General features: G+C 43.6%; 1 protein-coding gene across 1 annotated transcript in view; it reads right to left on the bottom strand.

Annotated features, from left to right (window-relative positions):
* The window catches only part of ACVR1B (activin A receptor type 1B), a 45,860-nt gene that overhangs the window by 10,539 nt on the left and 8,776 nt on the right, over positions 1–26,545 (bottom strand). Inside the window, exons 2-6 of the mRNA XM_005570902.4 lie at positions 10,593–10,832; positions 9,547–9,795; positions 4,892–5,122; positions 2,120–2,287; positions 941–1,097 (exon numbers count right to left, since the gene is read on the bottom strand). Coding sequence (XP_005570959.1) covers positions 941–1,097; positions 2,120–2,287; positions 4,892–5,122; positions 9,547–9,795; positions 10,593–10,832 — 1,045 coding nt within the window. The remainder of the gene's footprint in view (positions 1–940; positions 1,098–2,119; positions 2,288–4,891; positions 5,123–9,546; positions 9,796–10,592; positions 10,833–26,545) is intronic.

Genomic DNA, 26,545 nt, shown 5'->3' with positions numbered 1-26,545 from the left:
AAGAGTGAAACTCCGTTTCAAAAAAACAGAGAGAAAAGATTTGTTTATTTGAAGCATGTTCTGACTTCTTGGCAGAACTTGTAATGTGGGTCAGAGAGGCAGTAACAGTACATAATATTTGGTTAATACCAGAGTCTTTCACTTTATTGAATGCAGTCACAGTGATGGGTTGAGCTTAAGTTTCATTCTGAACTTCTTTTGTTATCTTACCTGACTATAGATACGTCAAAATTAATTCTAGAGGTGGTCAGCGGCACCCTTAATGACTCTCAGTAGTAATTATGAGTAATTACTAGGATTCCAGCCACCCCAGCCCCCACAATAAATCAGGGGATCATCTTAATGAAATTCATTTAGATTCAGCAAACAGATTTCCACCTCTTCCACTCTATTAAAAGGCGGTCCCATTTCCAACTCATGAAGTCAATTTGCAATCACAGCTCCTTACTCCTTACCTCACTTCTGCATGAAGTGGGAAGCAAGCCCATAATCTTGAAGGGTGTCCCAAATCTCCACCCTAGGTTACCTCTGCTATAGTTTGGCAAATCTGCTCTCCAGTCCCTAAGCACAACATGCTCCCTGCCTCCTTCACGGCTCTCTGCACAGGAGATGGCAGTGTTTTCCCTCTTTCCCTAGCCACACCTGTTGCCTGCTATCCTTCTAAATCCTGCTCGATTGTCCTTCTCTCTGACCTTAATACCACCAACACCAATGTGCATACAGTTCATGGAGCTGAGCTCTCAGCACTTGTATCTGTTAGATGCAGTGGTGTAACTTTCCAATGTGGGGAGTGCATGTTCAATTCAACTTTCAGTGGGCTGAGAACAAGGTCCTCGCCTCCTTTTTCGACACCTCCTTCTCCTGTGCATATGGGGAAACGGCACACATGGGATACTCAGTAGAAGCTGCTTAGCAAGGCCAGAGGCCCAGGCTCTCCTACCGTTTGGTCCCCACCCTCTGATTTGGGGCAATGTCGATGGTGTCAGTGACTGCATCGTGACGGACAGCCAGGCCCAGGTCTGCTATGGCACACATGCCATTTTTCTTCACCAGAATGTTCTTTGACTTTAAGTCTCGATGAGCAATTCCAGGCTTCCCTGGCAGAGAAAAAAACAGGGATCTTTACAGAGAGATGATATAAATGTTAAAAGCATAGACTCTCCAGCCAGACTGTATAGTTTTGAGTCCTGGCTTTGCCTCCTGCTAATCCAGTGACCCTGGAAAAGTGACTTTACCCCTCTGTACCTCAGTCTTCTCATCCATAAAATCAGAATGACAGAACTTATTTCATGGGACTGTTGTGAGGATTAAATGCATTCATGTAGCTGAGACCACAGAAGGACATGTGTATTTAGCTAATATTTGTATTAATATTTACTACTACTACTCGTCTTCCCTGAGCAAATATGCTCAGGTATAGAAGTGCTGAGGGACTGAAGGCAAGTTGCTACAATGCCTCCTAGTTCTCAGAAGGAAACAGGTCCGATGATGAGAACTGGCATTGCACAGGCTATAGGAATAGGACCCAACTTTCATGGGTGATTTTCCATTGTGGCACTGGTCAACCAGGCATCAGGGATCACACCTGCCTTTGGACAAGATCCAGGATGTCTCAAAGAGCTGACATGACAGTCAACAGGCAGCAGAGCTTCAGGTCTTCTTCCTCCAGGAAAACCTTCCCAGATTAGTAAGGCCCAGCATCTAATCCACCAAGTGGCCTTTAAGCCAGCTGTCCCCATCTATGAACATGGAAATCACTAAACTGATGTTCCCAGTACACTGGTTTATCTTTTTACTTCCATTTTTTCTCATGTCTACTGTGGGATTCTAAGATGATTACTCCTTCATAACAAATGACTACGTCAAGCCATTGATTGACAAGTAGCTGAATATTGATATCATAGGATTCCTGAGGGAGTTCTAAAGACAGAGGTGAAGGGAACACCCTGTAGATACCTCACTTAAGTGAAGCTCAAACCTCCTTTCCTTTAAATTAAACTAGAGTTCCTGAGGTCCAGCCCCAACTTCCTCAGTGAAAAGAAATTCTAGGAACTAAATCAGGATGATGCGGACCTTTCATGCCTATGTCACTTTGCCGCTCCTGCGCTAGTCCACTCACCTTGGGTGCCCACAATCTCCATGTGCAGGTGTGCCAGCCCACTAGCAGCAGACAAGGCCAGCTTAATCATCCCCTCAATTGTCACTGTGTACCGGTTCAGATAATCAAACAGGGACCCGTGCTCATGATAGTCAGAAACGAGCCACAGCTGTGTCCAGGTGCCATTATCTGCAGAGAACCACACATGAGTTCCAGAAAATGCGTAACTATCAGCGAAACGGTGAAAGTTGGTAAGGATGAGTGTGTACAATACAAAATCCAGTTAGACTCCCAAATTCACATTTCCCACCTCCACGCCCCCTAACGCCCCATCTAGCGTCCTTTCATTTATAGTGGTCTACCAGTTTGGGACCTCAGTAAGGACAGGGGACACCATTTCTTTCTTAGGACGGCTCCTGATTTCTTTTAGGTGAGCTGTAGGATTCTGAACATTATGTCAAATTAGAAGTATGAAATACTCAGGAAAGAGGAGGCATATGCCTAGGGAAAGTAACAGCTATCACCAGCTTTGTCTGCAGCACTGCTTTGATCCTGACCAAGACTTGCTCATGGGCACAGGAGAACCACAATGAGCTGGATCTACCACCACCAAGCAGGAAAGCCTTGGAGGGCCTCCTGTGTCCCAGCGATCCTCTGAACACAGCCCAAACACAGCACCTGTCTCATCTGTAATGTTTCTTTTCAGTCTGTTGTTCTTACCAGGCTATGGTATTTCTGTGAGAAGGAAAGATCTCCTTTATGCATTACTGGATTCCAGGCCAAAAAATGCTTTTCAGTGCATGAACAGCCCACTTCCAAGTATTCCCAGAGAGGCATCTCATCCTTCAGAGGAGCAATGGAAGGTAGAGTGCATACACTTTATTTTCTCTTTTACACTAGGGACAGCAAGGAGGAGGAGAGCAGGAGGAGGGAGAAAAAGAAACACCAAAGCCAGGAATCGAATTAAGCCACACCATTGTCAATAGGAAGATTGGAAATTGAGTTGAAATCTCCAAAATTCCAGGCTGGCGCTGATTCCAGGGCACCATACTATATATACACCATGTTAAAAAGGCAAGAACGAGGGAGTCCGATTGTTCCCCTTCCCTGGCCTTAATGTGGGTTTTGAAAGCCAGATCCCTACCCACACAAGCTGCCAGAATCAATAAAGGGAATGGATCCTGGAAACACACACATCTTCGCTTCTCTTATCACAAACAAGGGGCCCGCCCAACACACTGCTTCTCGCACTCTAACCAGTCCCAAAATCCTGAGCGCCCTCCCGATACGTTTGAAGACATGATTTGATCCTTTTAAAACATGTAAGATTTAAACTTTACCAAAAGGTGATAGTGTTTTAGACACTAACTTCTAAATTGCACTGTGCCACAGGAGCAAGCCATGTCACAACTGCTAGAGAGACCCTTCCACAATGTGAACCAGCCATTCACGGCATCCTCTCTGCACTCTGGGTGCCACTTCCCCTTCTTCCTGGGAGCTCTGTGAGGGGAGGGACTGTGTCTTGCTCTTATGCGTGATGGTCCAAGCAGCCAGCAGAGGTCTGGCCCACAGCAATCAATAAATGTTATAGAATTAATGAAAGAAATTATAATTACTACCCACTATCTTCAGAACGGAATACAATCCTCTCAGAAAGGCCCCTCACAATCTGGCCTCTGCCTGTCTCTCCACCCACAGCCATCCAAGTTACTTGCAGGGCCCCAAACACCTCAACTTCGCACAGGTCTGCAGTGCCCTTCCCTGCAAGGAAGGTTTTTCTTCCTGAACTCTTGCCACCTTTGTCTCCATCGGGCTCAGGTGTGAGTCAGCCCCAATTTGTGCTCAACAGAACAACTCATGTTTACCTCCTCTAATCACCCTTACTTGTCGTGCTTTGCTAGTCGATGATGTCCTCAAACATAGGGAGGTGCCTGGCACATAAAAGACTCAAAAACTAAAGCAATAAAAGGGATAGGAAGAAGGAAAGAAGAATCCTCAGGGACAGGACTGACCAAGAGCGGAGTCTGAAGGCCACTAGGCGACACTTTGTGGACTACAGGCTTTTCTGTCGTTATCCTTCCCTGCCAGGGTTGAGGCCACAATTCCTCATCCTAGTGATTTTTTTTCTTTTTTCTTTTTTTTTGAGACAGAGTCTCACTCTGTCACGCAGGCTGGAGTGCAGTGGCGCGACCTCAGCTCACTGCAACCTCCAGCTCACTGCAACCTCCGCCTCCTGGGTTCAAGCAATTGGCCTGCCTCAGCCTCCTGAGTAGCTGGGATTACAGGTGCGTGTCACCATGCCCAGCTCATTTTTGTATTTTTAGTAGAGATGGGGTTTCAACACGTTGGCCAGGCTGGTCACGAACTCCTGACCTCAAGAGATCTGCCTGCCTCGGCCTCCCACAGTGCTGGGATTACATGCGTGAACCACCGTGCCCAGCCCATCACAGTGATTTTCAAAATAAGCTTACGGAACCCCCCTGCAGGAACTACACTGGAGGTGGGTTTGGGAGAGTGGAGAAAGAGAAATTAAGCAGGTAGGGTGAGGGGATGTATCTTGTTTATCTGAGTAAGAACTCCTTGTTTATTTGCTTGATAACCTGGATTTCTGTATAAGCTTTTCATGGAATAAAAGGCTCCACGCCTTAAGAAAAGCGTGGAAACCTTGACCTTATTCAAGTTCTCTTTCTACGGGTTACAATGATGAAGGCAAACAGAGCTGTGCATCCCATAGCTATGCACTTTCTCTGGCATCCTCCATCTGGGAATGCTGTATCCAAGCCCAGCCCTTACCTTTATTGTCAGCGGCAATAAATCCAAGGATGTTTTCATGGCGCAGCATGACCGTCTGGTATATCTCCGCTTCCCGGAACCAAGACCGTTCTTCACGAGAAGAGAATATTTTCACAGCCACATCACCACCCCTCCAGCGGCCGCGCCATACTTCCCCAAACCGACCCTTGCCAATAATCTCTTGTAAAACGATGGTTCGGGCCACGGTGCGCTGGACAAAGAGAGGTAACCCTGTGGACCAAAGAATGGGAAGAAACCTGACACTGCAAATTTGACAAATTTTCCAACTCCCACACTAATTGGCACAATGGAAAGACCCTTAACATGGTGTCTTCATCCTACACTGGTGCATTAACCAGGGAGAGCTGCTGCTGCTCCTGCACGTTTCCAGGTAATCTACCAGAGGGCTGAGCCAGGCGGAGAGATGGGCAAAGAGTGAACACAAATGGGAAACGTGTATGATTAGCTACTCCTTATCTACGCAATTTCTCCTCTCAGTAAGCATAGATGATAGATTTGAACGTAAATGTTTGACCAGATTTACCGACTCTTCAGCCAGCCACCTGTGGGCCGATCTACCCACATCTGCTTTATTTTGGTGCAGGAAGGAAAGAGGGCAGAGAACATGAAACTGGAGGCTCATGTGCTGGGGGCCACCTTCTGGCTGTTCTGCTTATTAGCCACTAGAGGGCAGTGCTGTGAGGCCCACGGGTTCCCACCTCCAAAGAGAGCAAAGCTCTGCTCCCAAGCACAACTCCAGAGGTAGAATGGAGGACTATCTATGTTTAGTCTAAGATTAATTTTACTGTCTTTATAAAACTCAACATTACTTCATGTGACTCATTCAATGTGTCTCTATGTATCTAATCACCCTTACCATCACAACTGACTCTTTAACTCTCTTACTCCCACCCCCAAATTAATAAATATATTATTAATTCCTAGGTCTGGTAGATGGGAACTACCATTTACTGCATGCTTACTATGCATTAGGCTCCATGCTAAGGGCTTTACATAAATTATCTCACTTCCCCAAACCACCTGGAAGGTAAGGCACTGTTATCATCCCCATTTTATAAACAAGAAAACTAAGGCTCAAAGAGGAGGTTACGTAATATTCAAATTCATACAAACAGTTAAGTGGCAAAGCAGGGCTTAAAATCTAGGACTGTCTGACTCTATAATCTATGCTTTTAATGACAACAGTATAGAACCACCAAAACGTTTCTCAAATTAGCCCCCGCCTCTCCATCTCTGTCCGCCTGTCCTACTTTTGGACCTTCTCTAAAAGACTTCCAACAGGTCTTTTGCCTCCCATCTCAGCCTGCTCTTGCCCTGCGCACCCACACACAACCCGCCTCACCGCACCCTTCCCAAAAGAAGGCTGGTAGTGAATGAATTCATCCTCCACACCACTGCCAGAATTCCTTCCAAAGGAAAAAATGAACATTCGTTTCCCACATGGAAACTTTCAGTAGAAGCCCCTTACCTATAAGATAAAGGTCAGCCCTCAAGGTCCTCTACACCCGGGCCAGCCTGACTTCCCCCTGCTTCCCTAGCACAAGCACATCATGCTGGTCTCCTTATCATAAAGGTTCTTTAAACATACAGTGGACTTTCATGTCTTTGTCTTTTTACTGAAGATATTTTCATTGGCCTGGAATGTTCTTTGCCCTCTTGCCTCTCTTAAATTTAAAATTCCAACTCATTCTTTAAGACTCCTTTTTTATTTTATTTTTTTTGAGATGGAATCTCGCTCTGTCACTCAGGCTGGAATGCAATGGTATGATTTCGGCTCACTGCAACCTCCACCTCCTAGGTTCATGCAATTCTCCTGCCTCAGCCTTCCAAGTAGCTGGGATTACAGGTGCCCGCCGCCACACCCAGCTAATTTTTGTATTTTTAGTAGAGATGGGGGTTTCATCATGTTGCTCAGGCTGGTCTCGAACTCCTGACCTGAGGTGATCTACCCACCTCGGCCTCCCAAAGTGCTGGGATTACAGGTGTGAGTCACCGTGACCGGCCTTTTGTTTTGTTTTGTTTTGTTTTTTGAGACGGAGCTTTGCTCTTGTTGCCCAGGCTGGAGTGCAATGGCATGATCTGGGCTCACTGAAGCCTCTGCCTCCCAGGTTCAAGCAATTCTCCTGCCTCAGTTTCCCGAGTAGCTGGAATTACAGGCATGCGCCACTACACCCGGTTAATATTTTGTATTTAGTAGAGACGAGGTTTCACCATGTTAGTCAGGCTGGTCTCGAACTTTTGACCTCATGTGATTTGCCCACCCCGGCCTCCCAAAGTGCTGGGATTATAGGTGTGGCTGCCCAGCCTCAAGACACCTTTAAATGTGCCCTCCTCTGTGAGACTCTTCCCAACAATTCCTGTCTCTCTGATCCAATCCCGGAGTCAGACTTTTTTTTTTTTTTTTTGAGACAGAGTCTCGCCTCTGTCACCCAGGCTGGAGTGTAGTGGCGTGATTTCGGCTCACTGCAAGCTCCGCCTCCGAGGTTCACACCATTCTCCTCAGCCTCCCGAGTAGCTGGGACTACAGGCGCCCGTCACCACGCCCGGCTAATTTTTTGTATTTTTAGTAGAGACGGGGTTTCACCGTGTTAGCCAGGATGGTCTGGATCTCCAGACCTCATGATCCGCCTGCCTCGGCCTCCCAAAGTGTTGGGATTACAGATGTGAGCCACTGCGCCCAGCCAGGTCAGCCTCTTTCTAATCTGTCTAAAACTATATCACCCAGAAGGTATTCAGTATATACTTATTTAAATGAATTGAAAGTCATATGAGCAGCATGGACTTACTACTTTAAAAACCACATCATTAGAAACCTAACACCTTGGAAGCTCTGCATATTCTGAATGAAGAATATACTAAACCACTCAGAGAGAAATAGTTATTAAACATTTTGCTACAGATGACTAAACAACTACCATGGCCCTTCCCTTGTTTCAGCTGGTCTGGGTCTTAAAAATACTTTGGAAAACCCAATTTACCCTCCTCTAGCAGCAAATCAATTCCCACAGTCAGCCAGGAGGTTCTAACCACTGCCCTACCTCTTTCAACAAGGAACGAGCCCTAGATTTCTACTGTTTCTAAAAATATGCAGCTTTTAAATACATCCATCATTTTGGTGCTCTCTACTGCAGAGCTTAATAAAAGCAAAGCCACTGAAATTCAGGAGATGTCACAGCTCAAAGTACTCCCGTGTCAAGCAGAATGTCTGGGCATGACTGACGGCATAATTTCCCCACAGAACAACAGTCTTGTCCCACGTCAAGGAAACATATAAAAACATGCAAAAGTTCTCACAAATAAGATCCTCTGTGTTGTAGCTAGAATGGCAACAGTGATGTTTGTGGATGTTTTTTCTTTGATAAGAACGGACTTGAAGTCAAGAATTTGAGACTAGCCTGGGCAACAAAGTGAGACCTTCCACAAAAATTAAAAAAAAAAAAATTGCCAGGCTTGGTGGCACATGCCTGACATCTCAGCTACTTAGGAGACTAAGGTGGAGGATCTCTTGAGCCCAGGAGGTTGAGGCTGCAGTGAGCTGTGATTGCACCATGGCACTGCAGCCTGGGCAACAACAGAGTGAGACCATATCTAAAAAATAAAAAATAAAAAAAAGGAACGCAATACCACTGTCACAAAAATAATGGTTTATCTTCATTAAAAAAATTATTTGCGAGGTGGGTGGATCACTTGAGGTCAAGAACATATGACCAGCCTGGCCAACGTGGCGAAACCTTGTCTCTACTAAAAATACAAAAATTAGCTGCTGTAGTGGCGCATGGCTGTAATCCCAGCTACTCAGGAGGCTGAGGCAGGAGAATCACTTGAACCTGGCAGGCGGAGGTTTCAGTTAGCAGGGACTGTGCCACTGCACTGCTGCCTGAGAAACAGAGCAAGACTCTGTTTCTAAATAAATAAATAAGTAAAAAAATTCTTCTGCATTCATGTTCACATTTAACAACTAGCTGAGCTATATACCCTGAGACCTAAACAACCCCAAGCCCTTTTATCCTAAATTCTCGTCTTATGCCAAGGTCTAGTGTTTGGTTCATTTTCCACATCTGAGAAAGACTTGGTCAACAAAAGGCAGTACAGGAAATAGTGCTGATGCTATGCTGGAGGCCCACACTGCCTTTATTTTCACCCCCACCAAAAACCCTTGGGCAACTGGTACAAGTCAATGATTCACCAAATCCCAACTCTAAGCTTTACTGGATGTCCTTAAACTCCCCTTGTGGTTGCTCAGAGATCAATGATTAGCTGTCACCACCTCACAGGAATCTGGCACACTCCTGTTTCTCAAAAGGGGCCCTGAAATTGAGCACTCCACTGCTCAGGTGGAACCAGCTAAATTTTAATAGATGTACGTACAGTTGCAAAGCTTAGAGAGGCAGAACTTCTGTAGTGGATAATTGTGTACTAGAACTTGGGAATCCCAGGGAATGAGAGATTTTCTGTGAACCCATTATCTTATCTTATTACACGTCAGACTCCAAAAGAAGGGGAACTAGGAAACCAAATGACTCAATGCTGGCAGAAACAAATGCAGTGCCCCCAGCCTTCTCTATAAGCACTCTATCCTTCTGGGAAACTGATTAAAGTCAACCACAGACACTATGCCCTGGAGAACTCAGTACCTGAGCCAGACCCTGAGGTGGAGAGATCGTAGACAAGATCCTGGAGCGTCTTGTCTTTGGAGAGACACATCTCACATGAGGGATCTTCCATGTCCAGTCTCTGGCGGTTGTGATAGACACGCTGATGATAGTTAATGACAAGGAAAACAATGATGATGATGAGGAACAGGAGGAACACCGGGCCGGCGATGATGCCTACCAGCTCCACTGGGCCCCACATGGACGGGTGCTCAGGCTCCTTGAGGTGACCTGGGTCAAGTGAGAGAGGAGAGGGAAAGAATGAGAAGTAAAAACAAGGGAAAGAGTAAAAACACCTCCCTCAAAGTGAAGAGTGAAAAAGAACCCTTTCCCTGTTGACATGTTCAGGCTCCCTTGATCTCTCTGATCTTCCTGGGCTAGTCTGTCTGCCTAGATGCTCTCAAATGCCCAACTTCTTTAGTTAAGGCACCTCTTTCCAGTCAAAGCCACAACCCACTTTGTAATCTCACGCATTTCATGATACTATCCCCGCCTCAGGCCCCTACACAGATGCCTGTTTCTGCTCTTTAACTTTCCACAGCTCCCCTAAGCTCCACTCTAGTTTCTCTCCTCCTCCTGAATGGAAGACTTGCAAAAGGGTGGTATGTGGTGCTTCTCAGCTTTGGTTACTGGCCTTTTTCTATTCTGGTCCCTTCTCACATCTGACCACCATCCTCTCTTGAGGAGTCACCTTTGCTCAGCTCTAGGGCCATCTCTTTCTGGATCAGTCCCACATCCTCCCGCAGGGATCCCTGCCTGGTTCTTCCACTCCTCACCACTGCCTATGGCTGCTCAGCCACTACTCAAAACACTGCTGGCACCTCTGGGACTAACTTGAAAATCTGCTTCCTCCCCCTCTAATCTACAAAAGCAACTCCTGAGAAACCCCAGCCTTTGTCACCTTCAGGAGCATCCGAAAGGCATCTTTATCGTCAAACCAAGCAAGTGGGCAATGGTAGAAAAAAATGAAGCGACGGGGTGCCCTACCTCCAAGCTGAGCCACTAGTCCAACAAGGGCATGCACTCACCACTGGGCACCCTCAAGTCGATCCTGTTGCAGTAGTCAGTGTAGCAGCAGTGGGTGTTGCGCAGGTCCTCTGAGCTCAGGCAGTAGAAGGGCTTCCCGGCAGGGACCAGCTCCACTTTGGGGATGCAGGTGCGCACATGGTGCTCCATCCCATCCAGATTGAAAATGGAAACCATGCAGGCCCCATCTGTCTCACACGTGTAGTTGGCCTGGAGGCAGCTGGTGCACGCACACAGCAGAGCTGCAGGAAATTGGGGAGCAGACATTGACATCAATGGTGAGATCCTTTGCAGGTCCTTTTCCAAACTTAGAATATAATCCGTTAGCATACTTGATGTTCCAAAACAGTTTTTATAGAGATGGGGCCAAACAGATACCCTTAACTGAGCACAACTTCACCTGTTTATTGAGCTTTTGAGGCTCCGCTATTATCCTCTAAGTGCTCTACTTTATGCCTGTGAGAGACAGAGGAACTACCTTTTCTTCAAATTGAGATGCCTGACAAGAGGAAAGCATCTTCCTTTTGGAGAATGTGGGGCTGCCCCCCACTTCATGCAGAGCCACCTAGGGTTCCTGGAGCTATCACCAGCCCTATCTCCCCCAGCAGGAACCAAGCACGCCCACGGCTTCCTGCAGCATGCATGCTCTCACACATTCTTTTGCTGCAATGCTTTTTTCCTGCCTAATTCTTACATATCCTTCAAAATTCAACTCAAATGTCACTTCTTTTGAAAAGCTTTCCCTGACCACTCCATTATCGTCCTCCTGCCTTTAGTAGTCCAAGTCAGGTGTCCCTCATTCACGAGGGCACAAAGGATATCCTCCAAAGAGGAGAACTTGAGTGCCTCCCTTGTGAAGTTATTGTGACAACTAAGTGAGATAATGCATTAAAAGTGCTCAATACATTTAACCCATCCTGAAAGGCCCCTGGATAGCATGCACATGCGTTCATGTATGCCAGTGTGTGCACACACAATTTTTTTCAAACAGGCAGTGTACACAATCACCTCTGGGATTAATGAGTTTTGCTGGGTAAGTATCATACATAAGTGTGTCCCATTTGACAGGAAATTACTGCAAATGAATTTGGCGCCTCTGAAAGCCTCTTCAGCAGCCCTGGAATCTGAAGTCCTTTATTTATTCAACTAACAAGAATAGCACAGACAGCAGCAGTTGGTTCTCCCCAACACTGTCTTCCAAGAGACTAACCTAGCTCTGACCTCTTGGCATGGGCAGGAGTGTTGCTTTGCCCACTAGAACACTGAGGTCGGGGCTCGGAAGTGCTGAAGGAGGCACTCACACATTGAGGGGTGAAGGTGGTGGGGGCCCAAGCGAGTCCCAGATCACACACTCAGTCAATACTATCTGGATAACAAGTGGCAATGCATTCACACTGTGGCCTCTGGAGATGAGACACTTATGGGCAGTCCCATGAAAAGCTACCCTGTCATAACTCACTGATTTAGGCTATACATAGTCTATCTTTGTCTCTTCCTCCAATATTCTGAAAGTCATCTCTTGGCTTTTCAAATCCAAAGACAGATTCTAAATATCTCAGTGCCCAACCCCTCCTTCCTCAGGCTTTCTATAAATGAGCCGATTCCTTGCTAGTCCCACCCAAGGAAACCAAGGAGGCAGTCCTGGCAGGTGGACAGACAGTGTAGACAGTGCAGATCTTCACTTATGGCCTGTTGTATTTTTTCACGTTTCATCAGATCCCTTTCTTCTGGGAGAAATTCCAAAACATGCAGCCTCTTGCTTAAGAGTTTGGGTAGTGGTATTTCTTAAAGTCAGAACATTTAAAGTAGGTGCCCATTAGACTAGGATCTAAATCATATAAGGGATTTTTGGCCGGGCGCGGTGGCTCAAGCCTGTAATCCCAGCACTTTGGGAGGACGAGACGGGCGGATCACGAGGTCAGGAGATGGAGACCATCCTGGCTAACACAGTGAAACCCCGTCTCTACTAAAAATACAAAAACTTAGCCGGGCGAGGTGGCAGGCGCCTGTAGTCCCAGCTACTCGGGAGGCTGAGGCAGGAGAATGGCGTGAACCCGGGAGGCGGAGCTTGCAGTGAGCTGAGATCCGGCCACTGCACTCCAGCCTGGGTGACAGAGCGAGACTCCGTCTCAAAAAAAAAAAAAAAAAATCATAAAAGGGATTTTAAAAAGTAAATTTCTCCTGAATTTTTATTCTAACCCGTTTAGACACAAAAAAGACTAAGGAATCTCTTCATTTTCTCTTCCAAATACCTTTGTTTGCTCCCTCTCTTATTCTTTCTGCTTTTACATTTACTTCTGAAAGTCTCAGAATACTTGATCCAAACCTCTTTTACTCACGCTGGAATCTTGTTAACTCAAGAAAGCTAACTCCCATTCCCCTTTGTGGCAGTGGGGACATTCAGGCACTTTAAAAGGGGTTCCCTATGGAAAGCACACCTCTCAATATTTGTGTTGTGGTGTCCAACAAAGAGAACAACATTGGTTCTATTTTGGGAAGCAAGAAGGGAAAAGTAACAACTTCAAGAGAGGACTATTCTGAGCACAGTGAGACACAAGCCCAAACCCACAGTTGCCTTTTAGAAAAGCACTCACTCCAGAGCCCACCAATTAGAGGGACTGAAGAGTCAGGAGCCTCTGCTTCCAGATACTTATGCTCCTTTCCTTAGTTCACAACCTCTTTCACAGTGATTCATTCTGGAGAACGAACACACCCACACGTGGCTCATTATTTTTGGGAAGTACTTAAACAATCTTGGTGTAAGACAGGAAAGAACAAAAGTGGTGAAATCTATGCTAGACAGGACGAAGAACGGAACTGGGGGCTGGGCCATGTGGGTTTGTGATAAGGCGCTGAGTGAGTCCCTGAGCCTATCTGGGCCTCAACTACCCAACCAGAAAACACTGTTTATCTCACAGAGATGGTATGAAGATTAGCCAAGCAACTGCTAAGAGCTATGGGTCTTCTGAGAAAGGCCACTCTACACATATCTGTGTCTAATTACATATTTTACAGAGTGAGAAGTCTGAAAAAGATACATTTCAAAGATAACTACCACCACTGCCCATACCCCTGAAAAGATCAGAATTACCATCACTAGGAGTCACAGTGGGAATCATAGCGGGAACAGGTCAGAAAGGCTCAAATGCCAGCTTTAATATTAACCACATGACCTTGAGCAAGGTATTAACCTTCTTGCACTCTGTTTCCTAATCTGTAAAGTGGGGCTGTTAATATGCAGTGTTAGGCAATTTTGTTGCTGTGTGAACCTCACAGCATGTACTTACACAAACCTAGAAGGCATAGTCTAAGTGGTGTAGCCTCTTGCTCCTAGGCTAGAAAACTATACAGTATGTAACTTTACTGGATACTGTAGGCAATTGTAACACAATAAGTATTTGTAGCTATCATAGAAAAGGTGAAGTAAAAATACAGTATTATCTTATGGGACTACCATCATATAACAACAGTGTGGTCCATCACTGACCAAAATGCTGTTATGCGGCACATGACTGTATTTCATAGGGCTACGTAAGAATTACATGAAGAAATATATATCTGTTTTTTAGAGACAAGGTTTTGCTATGTTGCCCAAGTTGGACTTGAACTCCTGGGCTCAAGGGAACCTCCAGCCTCAGTTTCCTAAGGAGATGGAACTACAAGCATGTGCCACCACGCCCAGCTAATGTATTTTTTAAAGTACTTAACAACTAGTAGAGATTCAATAAATATTAATCCCCCCCTCAATGTAAAACCTAAAAACAAAACAAAAAACCACCACCCAAGTGAAAATGTGTCTCCTTAACCACTAATTAGGAAGTGGCAAGTTTCAGTAAGAAACTGCTGTTCAAGTTTCAGCTCTGTCAGGAACTAGCTGCCTGGCTTTGGGCAAGTAATTTAACCTCTTTGAACCTCATTTTTCTCATGATTAACCAGAAAGAAGGGACTGAACTATATGACCTTTAAAATCCTTTCCAGCTATGTTTGAATCTAGTTTTGTTTTTAAGTTTACATTGTTTGATCACTGACCCAACACTGGACAATTGTTTTGTTTTATATGCCTTTTCCTAAACATCTTTTAAATACAGACATTTTGGCTAGCCTTCTGTTAACATTCATTTTCCACTGAAACAAAAGTGACAATTATAAAAGCATCTAAATTTACTGTAAATCTCAGTTCATTAAATCACACACACTAAATTAAATTCTCTCTGAAAAGCTAAATCTGGACTAATGATAACAGCCCCTTAGAATCTGTTTCATAGTGACTCATCAGGTTAAAAATTTTACACACCGTGTATGTAAACAATACATACCTAAAACTCTCCTTATTCCAAGACGGAAGAATTACGTAGTAGAAATAACACAAATCAGAAAACCAAATCACAGGAGTAACAAAATCACTCTACACATAAACCAGTTAGGAAGTGGTCAGAACAAAAGCCCGACTAGCATAGACTTTTGTCATTAACAAGTTAGTCAAATTTAAACTAAAGACAAAACCACCTTGGCAGGGTTTGAACATGGTTCCAAAGTATGATTGGAAGGTGGTTTGTGGTAGGATGTAAATGCAAATTTGATTCATGAGACAGGCTGTGTTTCGAGTAAGGCTGACAAGTTCCAACCTGGGCAGACTGTCTAGCTCCGTGTTACAGAGGCGCCTAACACAGCTGGGCCTCAGAAAATACAGGCCACTCAGTGACACCATAGCCCAGCTAAGAATTCTCAAAAACTGCCACACAGGGTCAGACTCACAGCCATTCAGCCCAACATCCCGCCTCAGACCCTCACCAGGAGCAGTGTGGGAGAGTGCAGTGCGATGGCGCCCCCTGTGAAAGGAAGAGGCACGGCACACAACATCTAAGTTTGTCCTAACAGATGAAGGTCCAGGAGTGCACCTAAAACTCTTTTGAAGCTACAGTAATTATGAATTTTAACTTAATTACTACTTGTGGATAATTAATTTCATACATTTAGTACTGGTTGTGGAGCACTGTCCTGTTTAGGTACCCTAGACTTGACTCTTCCAAATTTCACCAGGCAACCTTCTAGTTCTGCCCTTTCACTTCGTGATTTTATGACTTGATCATAAACTGATTCTCAGCACTCTTTCCGGATGAGAAATTCACCAGATAGGCCAAAGCGATAAGAATAGCCTAATACAACCATGATTACTTTAATTATTCTTCCCTGGCCCTTATCCCAATCCCCTTCAGTTTCTTTGGGATAGAACAAAGACCACAACTCTACCGAACTATGATTGCAGGATCAGAGACACCAGTTTTACATTCAGGTAGGGTGTTTTCAGTTTGTTTCCCGTAAGAAAACACTGTGTAGAGCTACGCTGTGTTATTGTATCAAGAGTTTTCACTTTCATCCTCTCCTGTGATCCCCACAGGAACTCAGGAGCTGAGGCAGGTATAGCTGCCTCACTTTATGGATAGTAAAGCCTCGGAGAAGTTAAGGGGCTCACAAGTGGTAAACCAGTAAAACGATGGGGCACATCTCCAACTCAGGTCTCTAGGGTCTAAGTCCCATCTTTTCCCCACAACACCACACAGCATTCTACCACACTCTTTCTGACAACACTCGGCACACAGAGTCGGCAGGGCCATGGCCACACTAGGAACACCTTCATGTGATCAGATTCAGCACCCTGCAAATATCATTCACATCACTCTGAACACATTCTTACCCTCCCCGTATCAAATGCACTGTTGGTTTTCTGACCAAAGAGCCACACCATGTCTTCCTGCAGTTCATCTCCAGGGATTTAGTGTGTTACAGCCTGGGGTAACAATGCCACTGGAAACCTCAAGGTTTCACCATGAATTCCTTACTTCTTATTGGTGACTCTACCAATATTATAGAAGTGGTGCTTTATCCCTACTTTATTTTTTAAGACAGTTTTTTTTTTTTTTTTTTTTTTTTAATTTTCTTAGAGACAGGGTCTCGCTATGTCGTCCAGGCTGGAAGTGCAGTGGCTATTTACAGGTGTAGTCATAGCTCACTGTAGCCTCAAATTCATGGCCACACACGATCCCTTCCGCCTCAGCCTCCTTAGTAGTTAGGACTACAAGTGTACTCCACCACACTGGCTAAGATAGTTCTTTATACACAGTGTAAATTCCTTTAATTCCTTTGTGACTTTAAAATAACTACCTGTACAGACTTTATTAGGGTCGTTGAAAGTCCAGATAAAGTCTTTCTCTTTATTCACATGCATGCTTACCTCTATAAAAAAATTTCAAATTATTAGCCTGCCTGGGCTTTAGAGAAACCATACTGCCACCTTCTCTCGAGTGCGTAATATAATGTTTTCTTAGATTCAGTGGCCCTAACTTTTATTAGGTCTCACCAGCATAGCAACGAGGGTCTCTCTGGAAATATCTTTACACATATAAGAGTAACAGGTCAATTTAACAGTCTTCTGGCTGTGGTGCCATTTAAAGAAACAGATTATGTTCCATTCACCTTTGCATCTCCAGGGCTGAATTCTAGTAGGTCCACACTAAACATCTGCTCAAAAATGGCCATTTATGAAGACAACATTAAAGTCCTTTGAGATGGGAGGAAAAATAATATTGTCCCAGTTACTATGGCCATATAACAAATTACCCCAAAAACTTGTGGCATCAAACAACCATTTAATCTATGCATGGATTCTATAAGCCAGCAACGTGGGCAGGGCAGCAGGAACAGCTTATCTCTACTCCACAGTATCTGGGGCTTCAGGTGGAAGACTCCAAGGCCGGGGGCTAGAACCATCCGAAGGTTTATTCACGCTTACATCTGGCGCATGATGCTGGCTGTTGGGTAGGGGCCTTTATTCTTCTTGATGTGGTCCTCTTCAACTACAGGATGAGCATCCTTTATCCAAAATGTTCGGACCGGAAAGTATTGCAGATTTCTGATTTTGGGGGATTTTAGAATATTTTCATATACATCTGACTGGGCATCCCTAATCTGAAAATCTGAAATCCAACATGCTCCAACGAGCATTTCCTTTGAGCACGTTGGTGCTCAAAAATTTTTGGATTTTGGAGCATTTTAGATTAGGGATGTTCAACCTGTAGTCCCTTTGTGTGGGTTAGCTTAGGCTCCTCAAAGCATGACAGCTGCCCTTCCCCAGAGCAAGACACCAAAAGGAAATGAACCTGGCAGAAACTATATTATTCTAGCAGCCTAGCCTTAGATACCACAGAGCATCACATCCACCATAGACCATAGATCAAAGCAGTCAAACCTCCGCCCAAATTCAAGGAAGGGACATGGGTAGACCCTGCCTGTTGGAAGGAGTATCAAAGTCACATTGTAAGAAAAATATGTGGGATGGGAAATATAGTTGCAGTCATTTAGGAAATACAATTTGCCACAAAGACCCACTTCTTTTTCTTTTTTTTTCTTTTTTTTTTTTTTGAGACGGAGTCTCGCTCTGCCGCGCAGGCTGGAGTGCAGTGGCCGGATCTCAGCTCACTGCAAGCTCCGCCTCCCGGGTTCACGCCATTCTCCTGCCTCAGCCTCCCGAGTACCTGGGACTACAGGCGCCCGCCACTGCGCCCGGCTAGTTTTTTGTATTTTTTTAGTAGAGACGGGGTTTCACCGTGTTAGCCAGGATGGTCTCGATCTCCTGACCTCGTGATCCGCCCGTCTCGGCCTCCCAAAGTGCTGGGATTACAGGCTTGAGCCACCGCGCCCGGCCTAGACCCACTTCTTTAGGTCTAAAACATCCCATATATTTATCACTACTTAAATTCAGAATAAAATAACATTTATTACAAACCAACTATGAATGTAAGATTGGTTTTATACCTTTACCTTGAGAGGTATCTAACACCTACAACTTGTCCACTTCGAAATAATTTGGGCTTGTGTGTTTCCATAGCATGCTTCTCAGTACAAATGGAAGAAATCATTCTCTTTTTTTGAGATGGAGTTTTGCTCTTGTTGCCCAGGCTGGAAAGCAATGGTGCAATCTCGGCTCACTGCAACCTTTGCTTCCTGGGTTCAAGCAATTCTCCTGCCTCAACCTCCCAAGTTGCTGGGATTACAGGCGCCTGCCACGGCGTCTGGCTAATTTTTTGTATTTGTAGTAGAGACGGGGTTTCGCCACGTTGGCCAGGCTGGTCTCGAACTCCTGACCTCAGGTGATCCACCCAACTTGGCCTCCCAAAGTGCTGGGATTACAGACGTAAGCCACCATGCCCAGCCAGAAATAATTCTTTTAGTTTCTCTGCTACCTCCTCTATCACTGAGAGCACCTTCAGGGAGATATAATTACATAGGGATTAACAGCCTGGGCTCTGAGGTCCGACAGCCTAAGCTTAAATCCTGGTTCACTTGTTAGCTGAGCAACATGAGGCAAGTTTCTTAGGCTCACAGGACTCGGGCTGCCCAATTAGAAAATGAAGAAAACTAAGAGAATCAACTTCATAGGATAGCTCTGCAGAATAAGATAATCAGTATATAAAGCTCTTAGCCAAGTGCCTATACAGTTAAGAGTACAAGCAAATGCTAGACATTCCCACTAGCACCAGCCACCGATTCTCTAGCAGGTTTCCCCCAACCTTTAATTTTTTTTGTTTGTTTGTTTGTTTGTTTGAGACGGAGTCTTGCTGTGTCGCCCAGGCTGGAGTGCAGTGGGGCGATCTCGGCTCACTGCAAGCTCCGCCTCCCGGGTTCACGCCATTCTCCCGCCTCAGCCTCCTGAGTAGTTGGGACTACAGGCGCCCGCCACCACGCCCGGCTAGTTTTTTGTATTTTTACTAGAGACGGGGTTTCACCATGTTAGCTAGGATGGTCTCGATCTCCTGACCTCATGATCCACCCGCCTCGGCTTCCCAAAGTGCTGGGATTACAGGCTTGAGCCACCGCGCCCGGCGTTTGTTTGTTTTTGAGACAGCGTCTTGCTCTGTCGCCCAGGCTGGAGTACAGTGGCGAGATCTCGGCTCACTGCAAGCTCCACCTCCCAGGTTCACACCATTCTCCTGCCTCAGCCTCCCAAGTAGCTGGGACTACAGGCGCCCGCCACCACACCCGGCTAATTTTTTGTATTTTCAGTAGAGATGGGGTTTCACTGTGTTAGCCAGGATGGTCTCGATCTCCTGACCTCGTGATCGGCCCGCCTCGGCCCCTCAAAGTGCTGGGTTTTAGTTTTTAGGATGGAGTCTTGCTCTTGTCACCCAGGCTGGAGTGCAATGGCACGACTTCGGCTCACTGCAACCGTTGCCTCCTAGGTTCAAGATATTCTCCTGTCTCAGCCTCCCGAGTAGCTGGGATTACAGGTGCCCACCACCACACCCAGCTAATTTTTGTATTTTTAGTAGAGACAGGGTTTCACCACATCGGCCAGGCTAGTCTCAAACTCCTGACCTCAGGTGATCCACTGGCCTCAGCCTCCCAAAAGTGCGGGGATTACAGGCATGAGCCACCATGCCTGGCCACCTTTAATGTTTTTAAGTGCCTTTAATTTTTTGTCATTGATATTGGAATCTTCTGCAAGTTACATTTTAAATTGCAGTTTCCCACAATATCATTATCATACCTAAAATAACTGACAATAGCCTTAATGTAATCAAATATCCAGTGTTCAAAAATCCTTTATTATCTTGAAAAAATTAACAGCTGGCTCAAATCCAGATCCAGGAAGGGAACGCTGGCTCACACCTGTAATCCCAGCACTTTGGGAGGCTGAAGTGGGAGGATCTCTTAAACTCAGGAGTTCAAGATCAGCCTGGGCAACATAGTGAGACCATCTCTACAAAAAGTAAAAAAATCAGCTAGGTGTGATGGCACGTGCCTGTCATCCCAGCTATTCAGGAGGCTGAGGTGGAAGGATTGCTTGAGCCCAGGAGATTGAAGCTGAAGTGAGCTGTGACTGCATCACTGCACTCCAGCCTGGGTGACAGAGCTAGACTCTGCCTCAAAAATAAAATAAAATAAAATGAAAATCCAGATCTAAATGAGGTTCTTTCACTGCACTTGGCTGAGAGATCTCCTAAAACCTTTTTTAATCTATAGGTTCCCCCTTAGATTATAGGTGCTGTTATTTTTCCTTGCAAGTTATCTGCTGAAGAATCTAGGCCATTTGTCCTGTAGTTTCCCACATTCTGGATTTTTTGGGTTGACTCTCCAAGGTGTCATTTAACATGTTCCTCTCTCCTCTGTATTTTCTATAAGCTATTAGCTAGATGTAGAGGTTTGATCTGATTCAGGTGCAAATTTCTGGCTAGAATACTAACAAGTGATGAATACCATCCCTACCATACCTCGCAAGGCACAGAACTTCCAGTTGTCTTTTTGTGATGTTAATGATTTCTTTTTTTTTTTTTAGTAGTGTTTTCCTCTTCTACTTTTCCAGGTCCTGTGTAGGCATTCCCCTACCTCCACACTCCCCTCCTCCAACCCCAACAATATCAGCTACACAGATTTTGGCATACACACATTTTTAGTCTAGAAAAGACTACGTTCCAGACTACTTGAAATTTACTCTGTAATCGATTTCATCCAATACTCAAGATTAAATTCAGTGTATTTCCTTAAGTAGTTCTAAGACTGCCTATCCTAAGGATGGGTTCTTAACCAAAACTGCTATATCCCTCTCTTGTTCGTGTTTGGATAACCAGTCTGTAATCACTGACGTCGCCTAATTCTGTGGTTTCTCCAAGCTCATTATCCCAGTCAGGTGGTCTGCATCATATCTCTCCTAGCCCAGCTATACCATCCACATAAGGAAAGGACCCTGAGTGATGTCACATGGTACTGTTTTTATCTAGTAAAGCTTCTACCTCCCATTGTGCTTTAATGTGGCCGCATCCTCCCCACAGGTCTGTACTCTAGTATCTCCAACCTACTGGTTGTCCTCCCACCCAGGTGCTGACACTGAATCAAATACATCAAAAGCTCTTACTTGCTACTAAGCATTTCAATTCCAATATTTCATTTTGAGGAATTCTACTTGGTAGGGGGGTCCAAAACTATAAATGTTAGTTGTGCTATTATGAATATCATATATCAGGTTTTTAAAAAATATATTTTATTTTTACTACCTTTTTTTCCCTGCTTGCCAAAGTAACTAACCCGTGTTTCCTTGTTTAACAAGAATTTCAACCACCACAGAAATATATAATGTAGAGGTTGAGCGCCCCTTTAATTCCTGCCCCAGAGACAATTACTACTACATGTTTGATGTATATTCCTTCAGGGTTTCTTAGGCATACTATTTTTCAAGAGGAATTTTTTTTTGCAAATTGATACTGAAAAACTGAGAACTGAACTTGTCCACCAACATAAATTAAATTACACTAAAAATGTGAATATATGATCACATATTATATGTAAATTATATACATCAGATGAGAGTCAATACAATCCCTATCAGAATCTCAGTGGCCTATATGTAAATTATATACATCAGATGAGACTCAATGCAATCCCTTTCAGAATCTCAGTGGCCTTTTTTTTTTTTTTTTTTTTCCGGAAATGAAACAGCCGATCCCAAAATTCATATGGAATTGCAAGTGACCCTGAATAGTTCAATCTTGGGAGAAAAAAAATAACAAAGTTGGAGAACTCATACTTCTTGATTTCAAGCTTACAACAAAGCTACAGTTATCAAACAGAATGGTGCTAAGTATAGACACACAAATCAACAGAACAGAATTGAGAATCCAGAAATAAACCCATACATCTATGGTTAACTGATTTTCAACAAGAGTGCTTAGAACATACAGGGGAAAGGAAAAGTCTCTTCAAAAAATGGTGATGAACAAATGGATAACCACATGCAAAAGAATGAAGTCAGACCCTTACCTAACACCACGTGCAAAAATTAACTCAAAATAGATCAAAGACCTAAATGTATCAGCTAAAACTTAAAATATCTAAAACTCGGAAGAGGGGTAAAACATCATGACCTTGGATTTGGCAATGGTCTGTCAGATATGACATCAAAGCACAAGCAACAAAAGTAAAATGGATAAACTGGACTTCATCAAAATTAAAAACCTTTGTGTATAAAGGGCAATATCAAAAGAGTAAAAAGAAAATGGACAGGAGAAAATATATGCAAATCTTATATCTGAAAATGGCCTAGAATCCAGAATATATAAAGAACTTTTCAAACTCAACAACAACCAGATTAAAAACTGAACAGGAGCCATGCATGGTGGTGCATGCCTGAGGTCCCAACTATTTAGGAGTCTGAGGCAAGAAGATCATTTAAGCCCAGGAGTTCAAGGCTGCGATGAGCTATGAATACACCATTGCACTCCAGCCTGGGTGACAGAGAAAGACCCGTTCTCTAAAAAACATAATAATTTTTAAAAAACCAACAAAACTGGACAAAAGACCTGAACCAGACATTTCTCCGAAGATATACAAATGGCCTGCAAACACATGAAAAGATGTTCAACATCGACTCTAATGTATTGCAAATTCAAATGAAAACCAAAACCATAATGAGACACCACTTCATACCCACTAGGAAGGCCATAAGAATATGAAAAAGAAATTTAATAAGTGTTGGTGAAGATTTAGAGAAACTGGAACCCTTCGTGCATTGCTGGGACATAAAAGGGTACAACTGCTGTGGAAAACAGTTTGATGTTTCCTTATTAAGTTAAACCTAGAACTACCCTATAACCCAGCAATTCTACTCTAAGGCATACGCACAAAATAACTGAAACAAATGTTTAAACACAAACTTGTACATGAATTATTCTCAACAGTACTATTCACAATAGCCAAAAGGTGGAAACCATCCACATGTCCATCAAACGATGAATGAACAAAATGTGGTATATTTATTATGGAATATTATTCAGCCATAAAAAGAAACTATTGATACATGCTATAATATAGATGAAACTTGAAAGCATTATATTACATGAAAGAAGCCACATATTAAGATTCTCTATATATATGAAATGTTGGCCGGGCGTGGTGGCTCATGCCTATAATCCCAGCACATAGGGAGGCTGAGGTGGGTGGATTACTTATAGTCGGGAGTTTGAGACCAGTCTGGCCAATATGGTGAAACCCCATCTCTACTAAAAATACAAAAAATTAACTGGGCGTGGTGGTGCATGTCTGTAATCCCAGCTACTCAGAAGGCTGAGACAGGAGAATTGCTTGAACCTGGGAGGCAGAGGTTGCAGTGAGCCGAGATCATGCTATGGCACTCCAGCCTGGGTGACAGAGCAAGACTTCATCTCAAAAATAAATAAATAAATAAAAATTAAATAAATATTAAACTTTAAAATTAGGGGTGATGGTTTGCACGACATTATGAAGGTACTTAACACTACTGAATTGTACAATTAAAATAGTACATTTTCTGTTACGTATTTTGCCACAATTTAAAACTACTATCATATATCCCTATTTGCCAAACAACATACACAATATAATCTCAATAACAAAAACAAAAACCTTACAGTGTTTTTCAAACTGTCTTCTTCCTGAATCTCTAGACTCTCCACCATGTCCAGGAATCTCTGAACTCACAAAGAGGAAACCAGTGTCCTTTTCACCAGTTTCTCACCAGTGTCTAGTACAGCACCTGGCAAATAGCACTGTGCCCAATAAATGTCACTCAACAGATCTCAGCCTAATAATTTCAGGGGCAGAGGGGGCCTCTGCCAGAGTTGCTCAGCTTTTACTCACTTTATAACTTTATATACATTTCTACGTTTTCATTTTTAAGAGTTCCACTGTCTTAAAAAGAAAGACAACTGTTGATAGCTACTGATCTAGACAACTGCCAAAATGTTTATGAAAATCTGAATCAGGTTAAAAAATGTCTGGCACTAAACTGTTCACAAAATAGAGGCAATGTTTGGCTTTCTTGGGGGGCGGGAAGGCAATAACTAGGAACTGATAGTGTACTAGCAAGGTTCTAACTAGCCTAAATAGAAAAATCTTGCAGCAGTAAAGCAATCACATGCTATTTGGTTAAAAGAAAACAAGACCCAAGTTACATTTTCACCTTTTACAATTATCAGAATTAGATTTTAAAAATACATTAAAACAAAAAGCTTTCAAGTACCCAAGAGCCATAATAAAGTCAAATTTTACAGGTGCCAATGGTGGTATATAGAAAAACACAAAAACAAAATGTACTGGTAAAAAGCACTTACAAAAAAAATATAACTGACTTAATAAAGGAAGCTATTTGTATGGTGGGGTGTGGGGAGAACCACAGATTTAACAATAAGACACTTGATAAGCTTGGTATTTAATTCCAATCTGGGAAAAAGTCTTGGAATGGGTTTGCATAAGAGAAAGGTGTTTGGAAAGCCAGCTCCACACTATATCCATTCTACAAGCTGCCTTTCTGACATTCTACTTGGAGACAAACCCAGCCCTAGAGAGCTGTTTAAACAAGTTCAACCTTAAGTCTCTGTTAGAGAATGAAAGCTTTGTTCTCACTCAAAAGAGACGTTTGATGTTTATCCTAAGGAGACCTGTCATTGCAACTTAATTTATGGCTGACTGTAAATACCTGAACATCTAGCAAGGGCCCACCTGCTGCTCAGGAGAATGTCAAGGTAAAACTGAAATGAGCGAGCATCATTATGAGGGAGTATGTCCAATGTTCCTGGGACCTATGTGTACAGACTCAGTTGTCATATTTAGACAATCAGGAAATTGCATTTCTCCTTTGATTTCAGTTTATGATGAACATGTAAAACCACTGTTTTCTTTGTTGAGTCTGAATAAACATACTTCTGGCTCAATAGAGCAGGGAAGGATATTTATCTCTGGTATTTTCTTCCTGACCTATTTATTATAATATGGACGAATGGAGAGGAGACAGTGTATGTCACAGTTTTGAGTGAGAAGAGGGATAGGAATGATTGTTTCAGGCAACTGGGACAACGAAAAAGGAAAAAAGAAATCAGACAAACTGAGAATAAAACTAATGAGGTTGAGAGATCAAGTTCATTTGGCTGGAATAAAATGGGTAGGCGTAGGATAAATAGAGATGAAAGAGGTGAGATAGAGAGATTATGATGTTCCAAGTAACTCACAAATGTTCATGGCATTTTTTGAGTAGGATTAAAATTCTATATACACAAGATGATAATAAAATTAGAGCAAAACAGAATTGGAATTATTTGCCTAGGATTTTACTGAGAGGATGGAAAAGAAATGAATGAATTAAATTAAACAAACTTATTAAGTACTTAAAACATGCAAGGCTCTGTGTAGGCCAAAGCCATATAATGAATAAGCCAGCTCCTCGCACCAACTCTTTGGGCATAGAGAGTGGGAGGAGAAGACAACTATAAACAGTGCAACTCCAACTACCAATACAGGCCAAGGGGAAAAGCAGAGAGGATGGAATCACTGACCCGGAGAACACAAGAGGATGAAGGTCCACACTGGAGGACACTGGGTTTGGCCAGGAGGAGAAGTGAGGAGAAGCATTCCAGAGAAAAAGAAAGGGGAAGTCAAAGGGCTGTGAAAAAATATTAGCTATATTGGGTTCACAGTAAATTGACAGTTACAACAATGCCAAGGTTCCAGCCAAAGACAAGAACAGTCAGGAAGACTAAGACCAGATGAAACTGATTGCAATGCTAAGCTAAGAGGTCTAGAGTTGATCCTAGAAGCCATAAAACCTATAGGTCAGACAGATAGGGTGCATTTCCAAAGTTAAATCCAGCAGTAGGATGGAAAACCAATAGGAGATTGAAGGCAGAGAGCCTGGTTAGAAGGTTACTTTTACAGTACTCACAGTTTATAGTACAGTACAATATTTAGACCACATGTTTTGGACTTGGATAGACTTTGGACCCACTGCTTAACTTCTCTATGCCCTAGTTTTCTCATCTGTAAATTGGGAATAAGAGCCCCAGCCCCTCAAAGAATAACTACATAGAGTAAATGATACAACACAAGTGCTTAGCATAATACTTTAGTATATAGTAAACATTCAGCAAATCAGATG

This window comes from Macaca fascicularis, chromosome 11 (assembly GCF_037993035.2).
Source record: "Macaca fascicularis isolate 582-1 chromosome 11, T2T-MFA8v1.1".
Classification (NCBI taxonomy): domain Eukaryota; kingdom Metazoa; phylum Chordata; class Mammalia; order Primates; family Cercopithecidae; genus Macaca; species Macaca fascicularis.
Note: the sequence above shows the minus strand (reverse complement) of the source record. Positions and strands in the feature narration are given on the sequence as shown.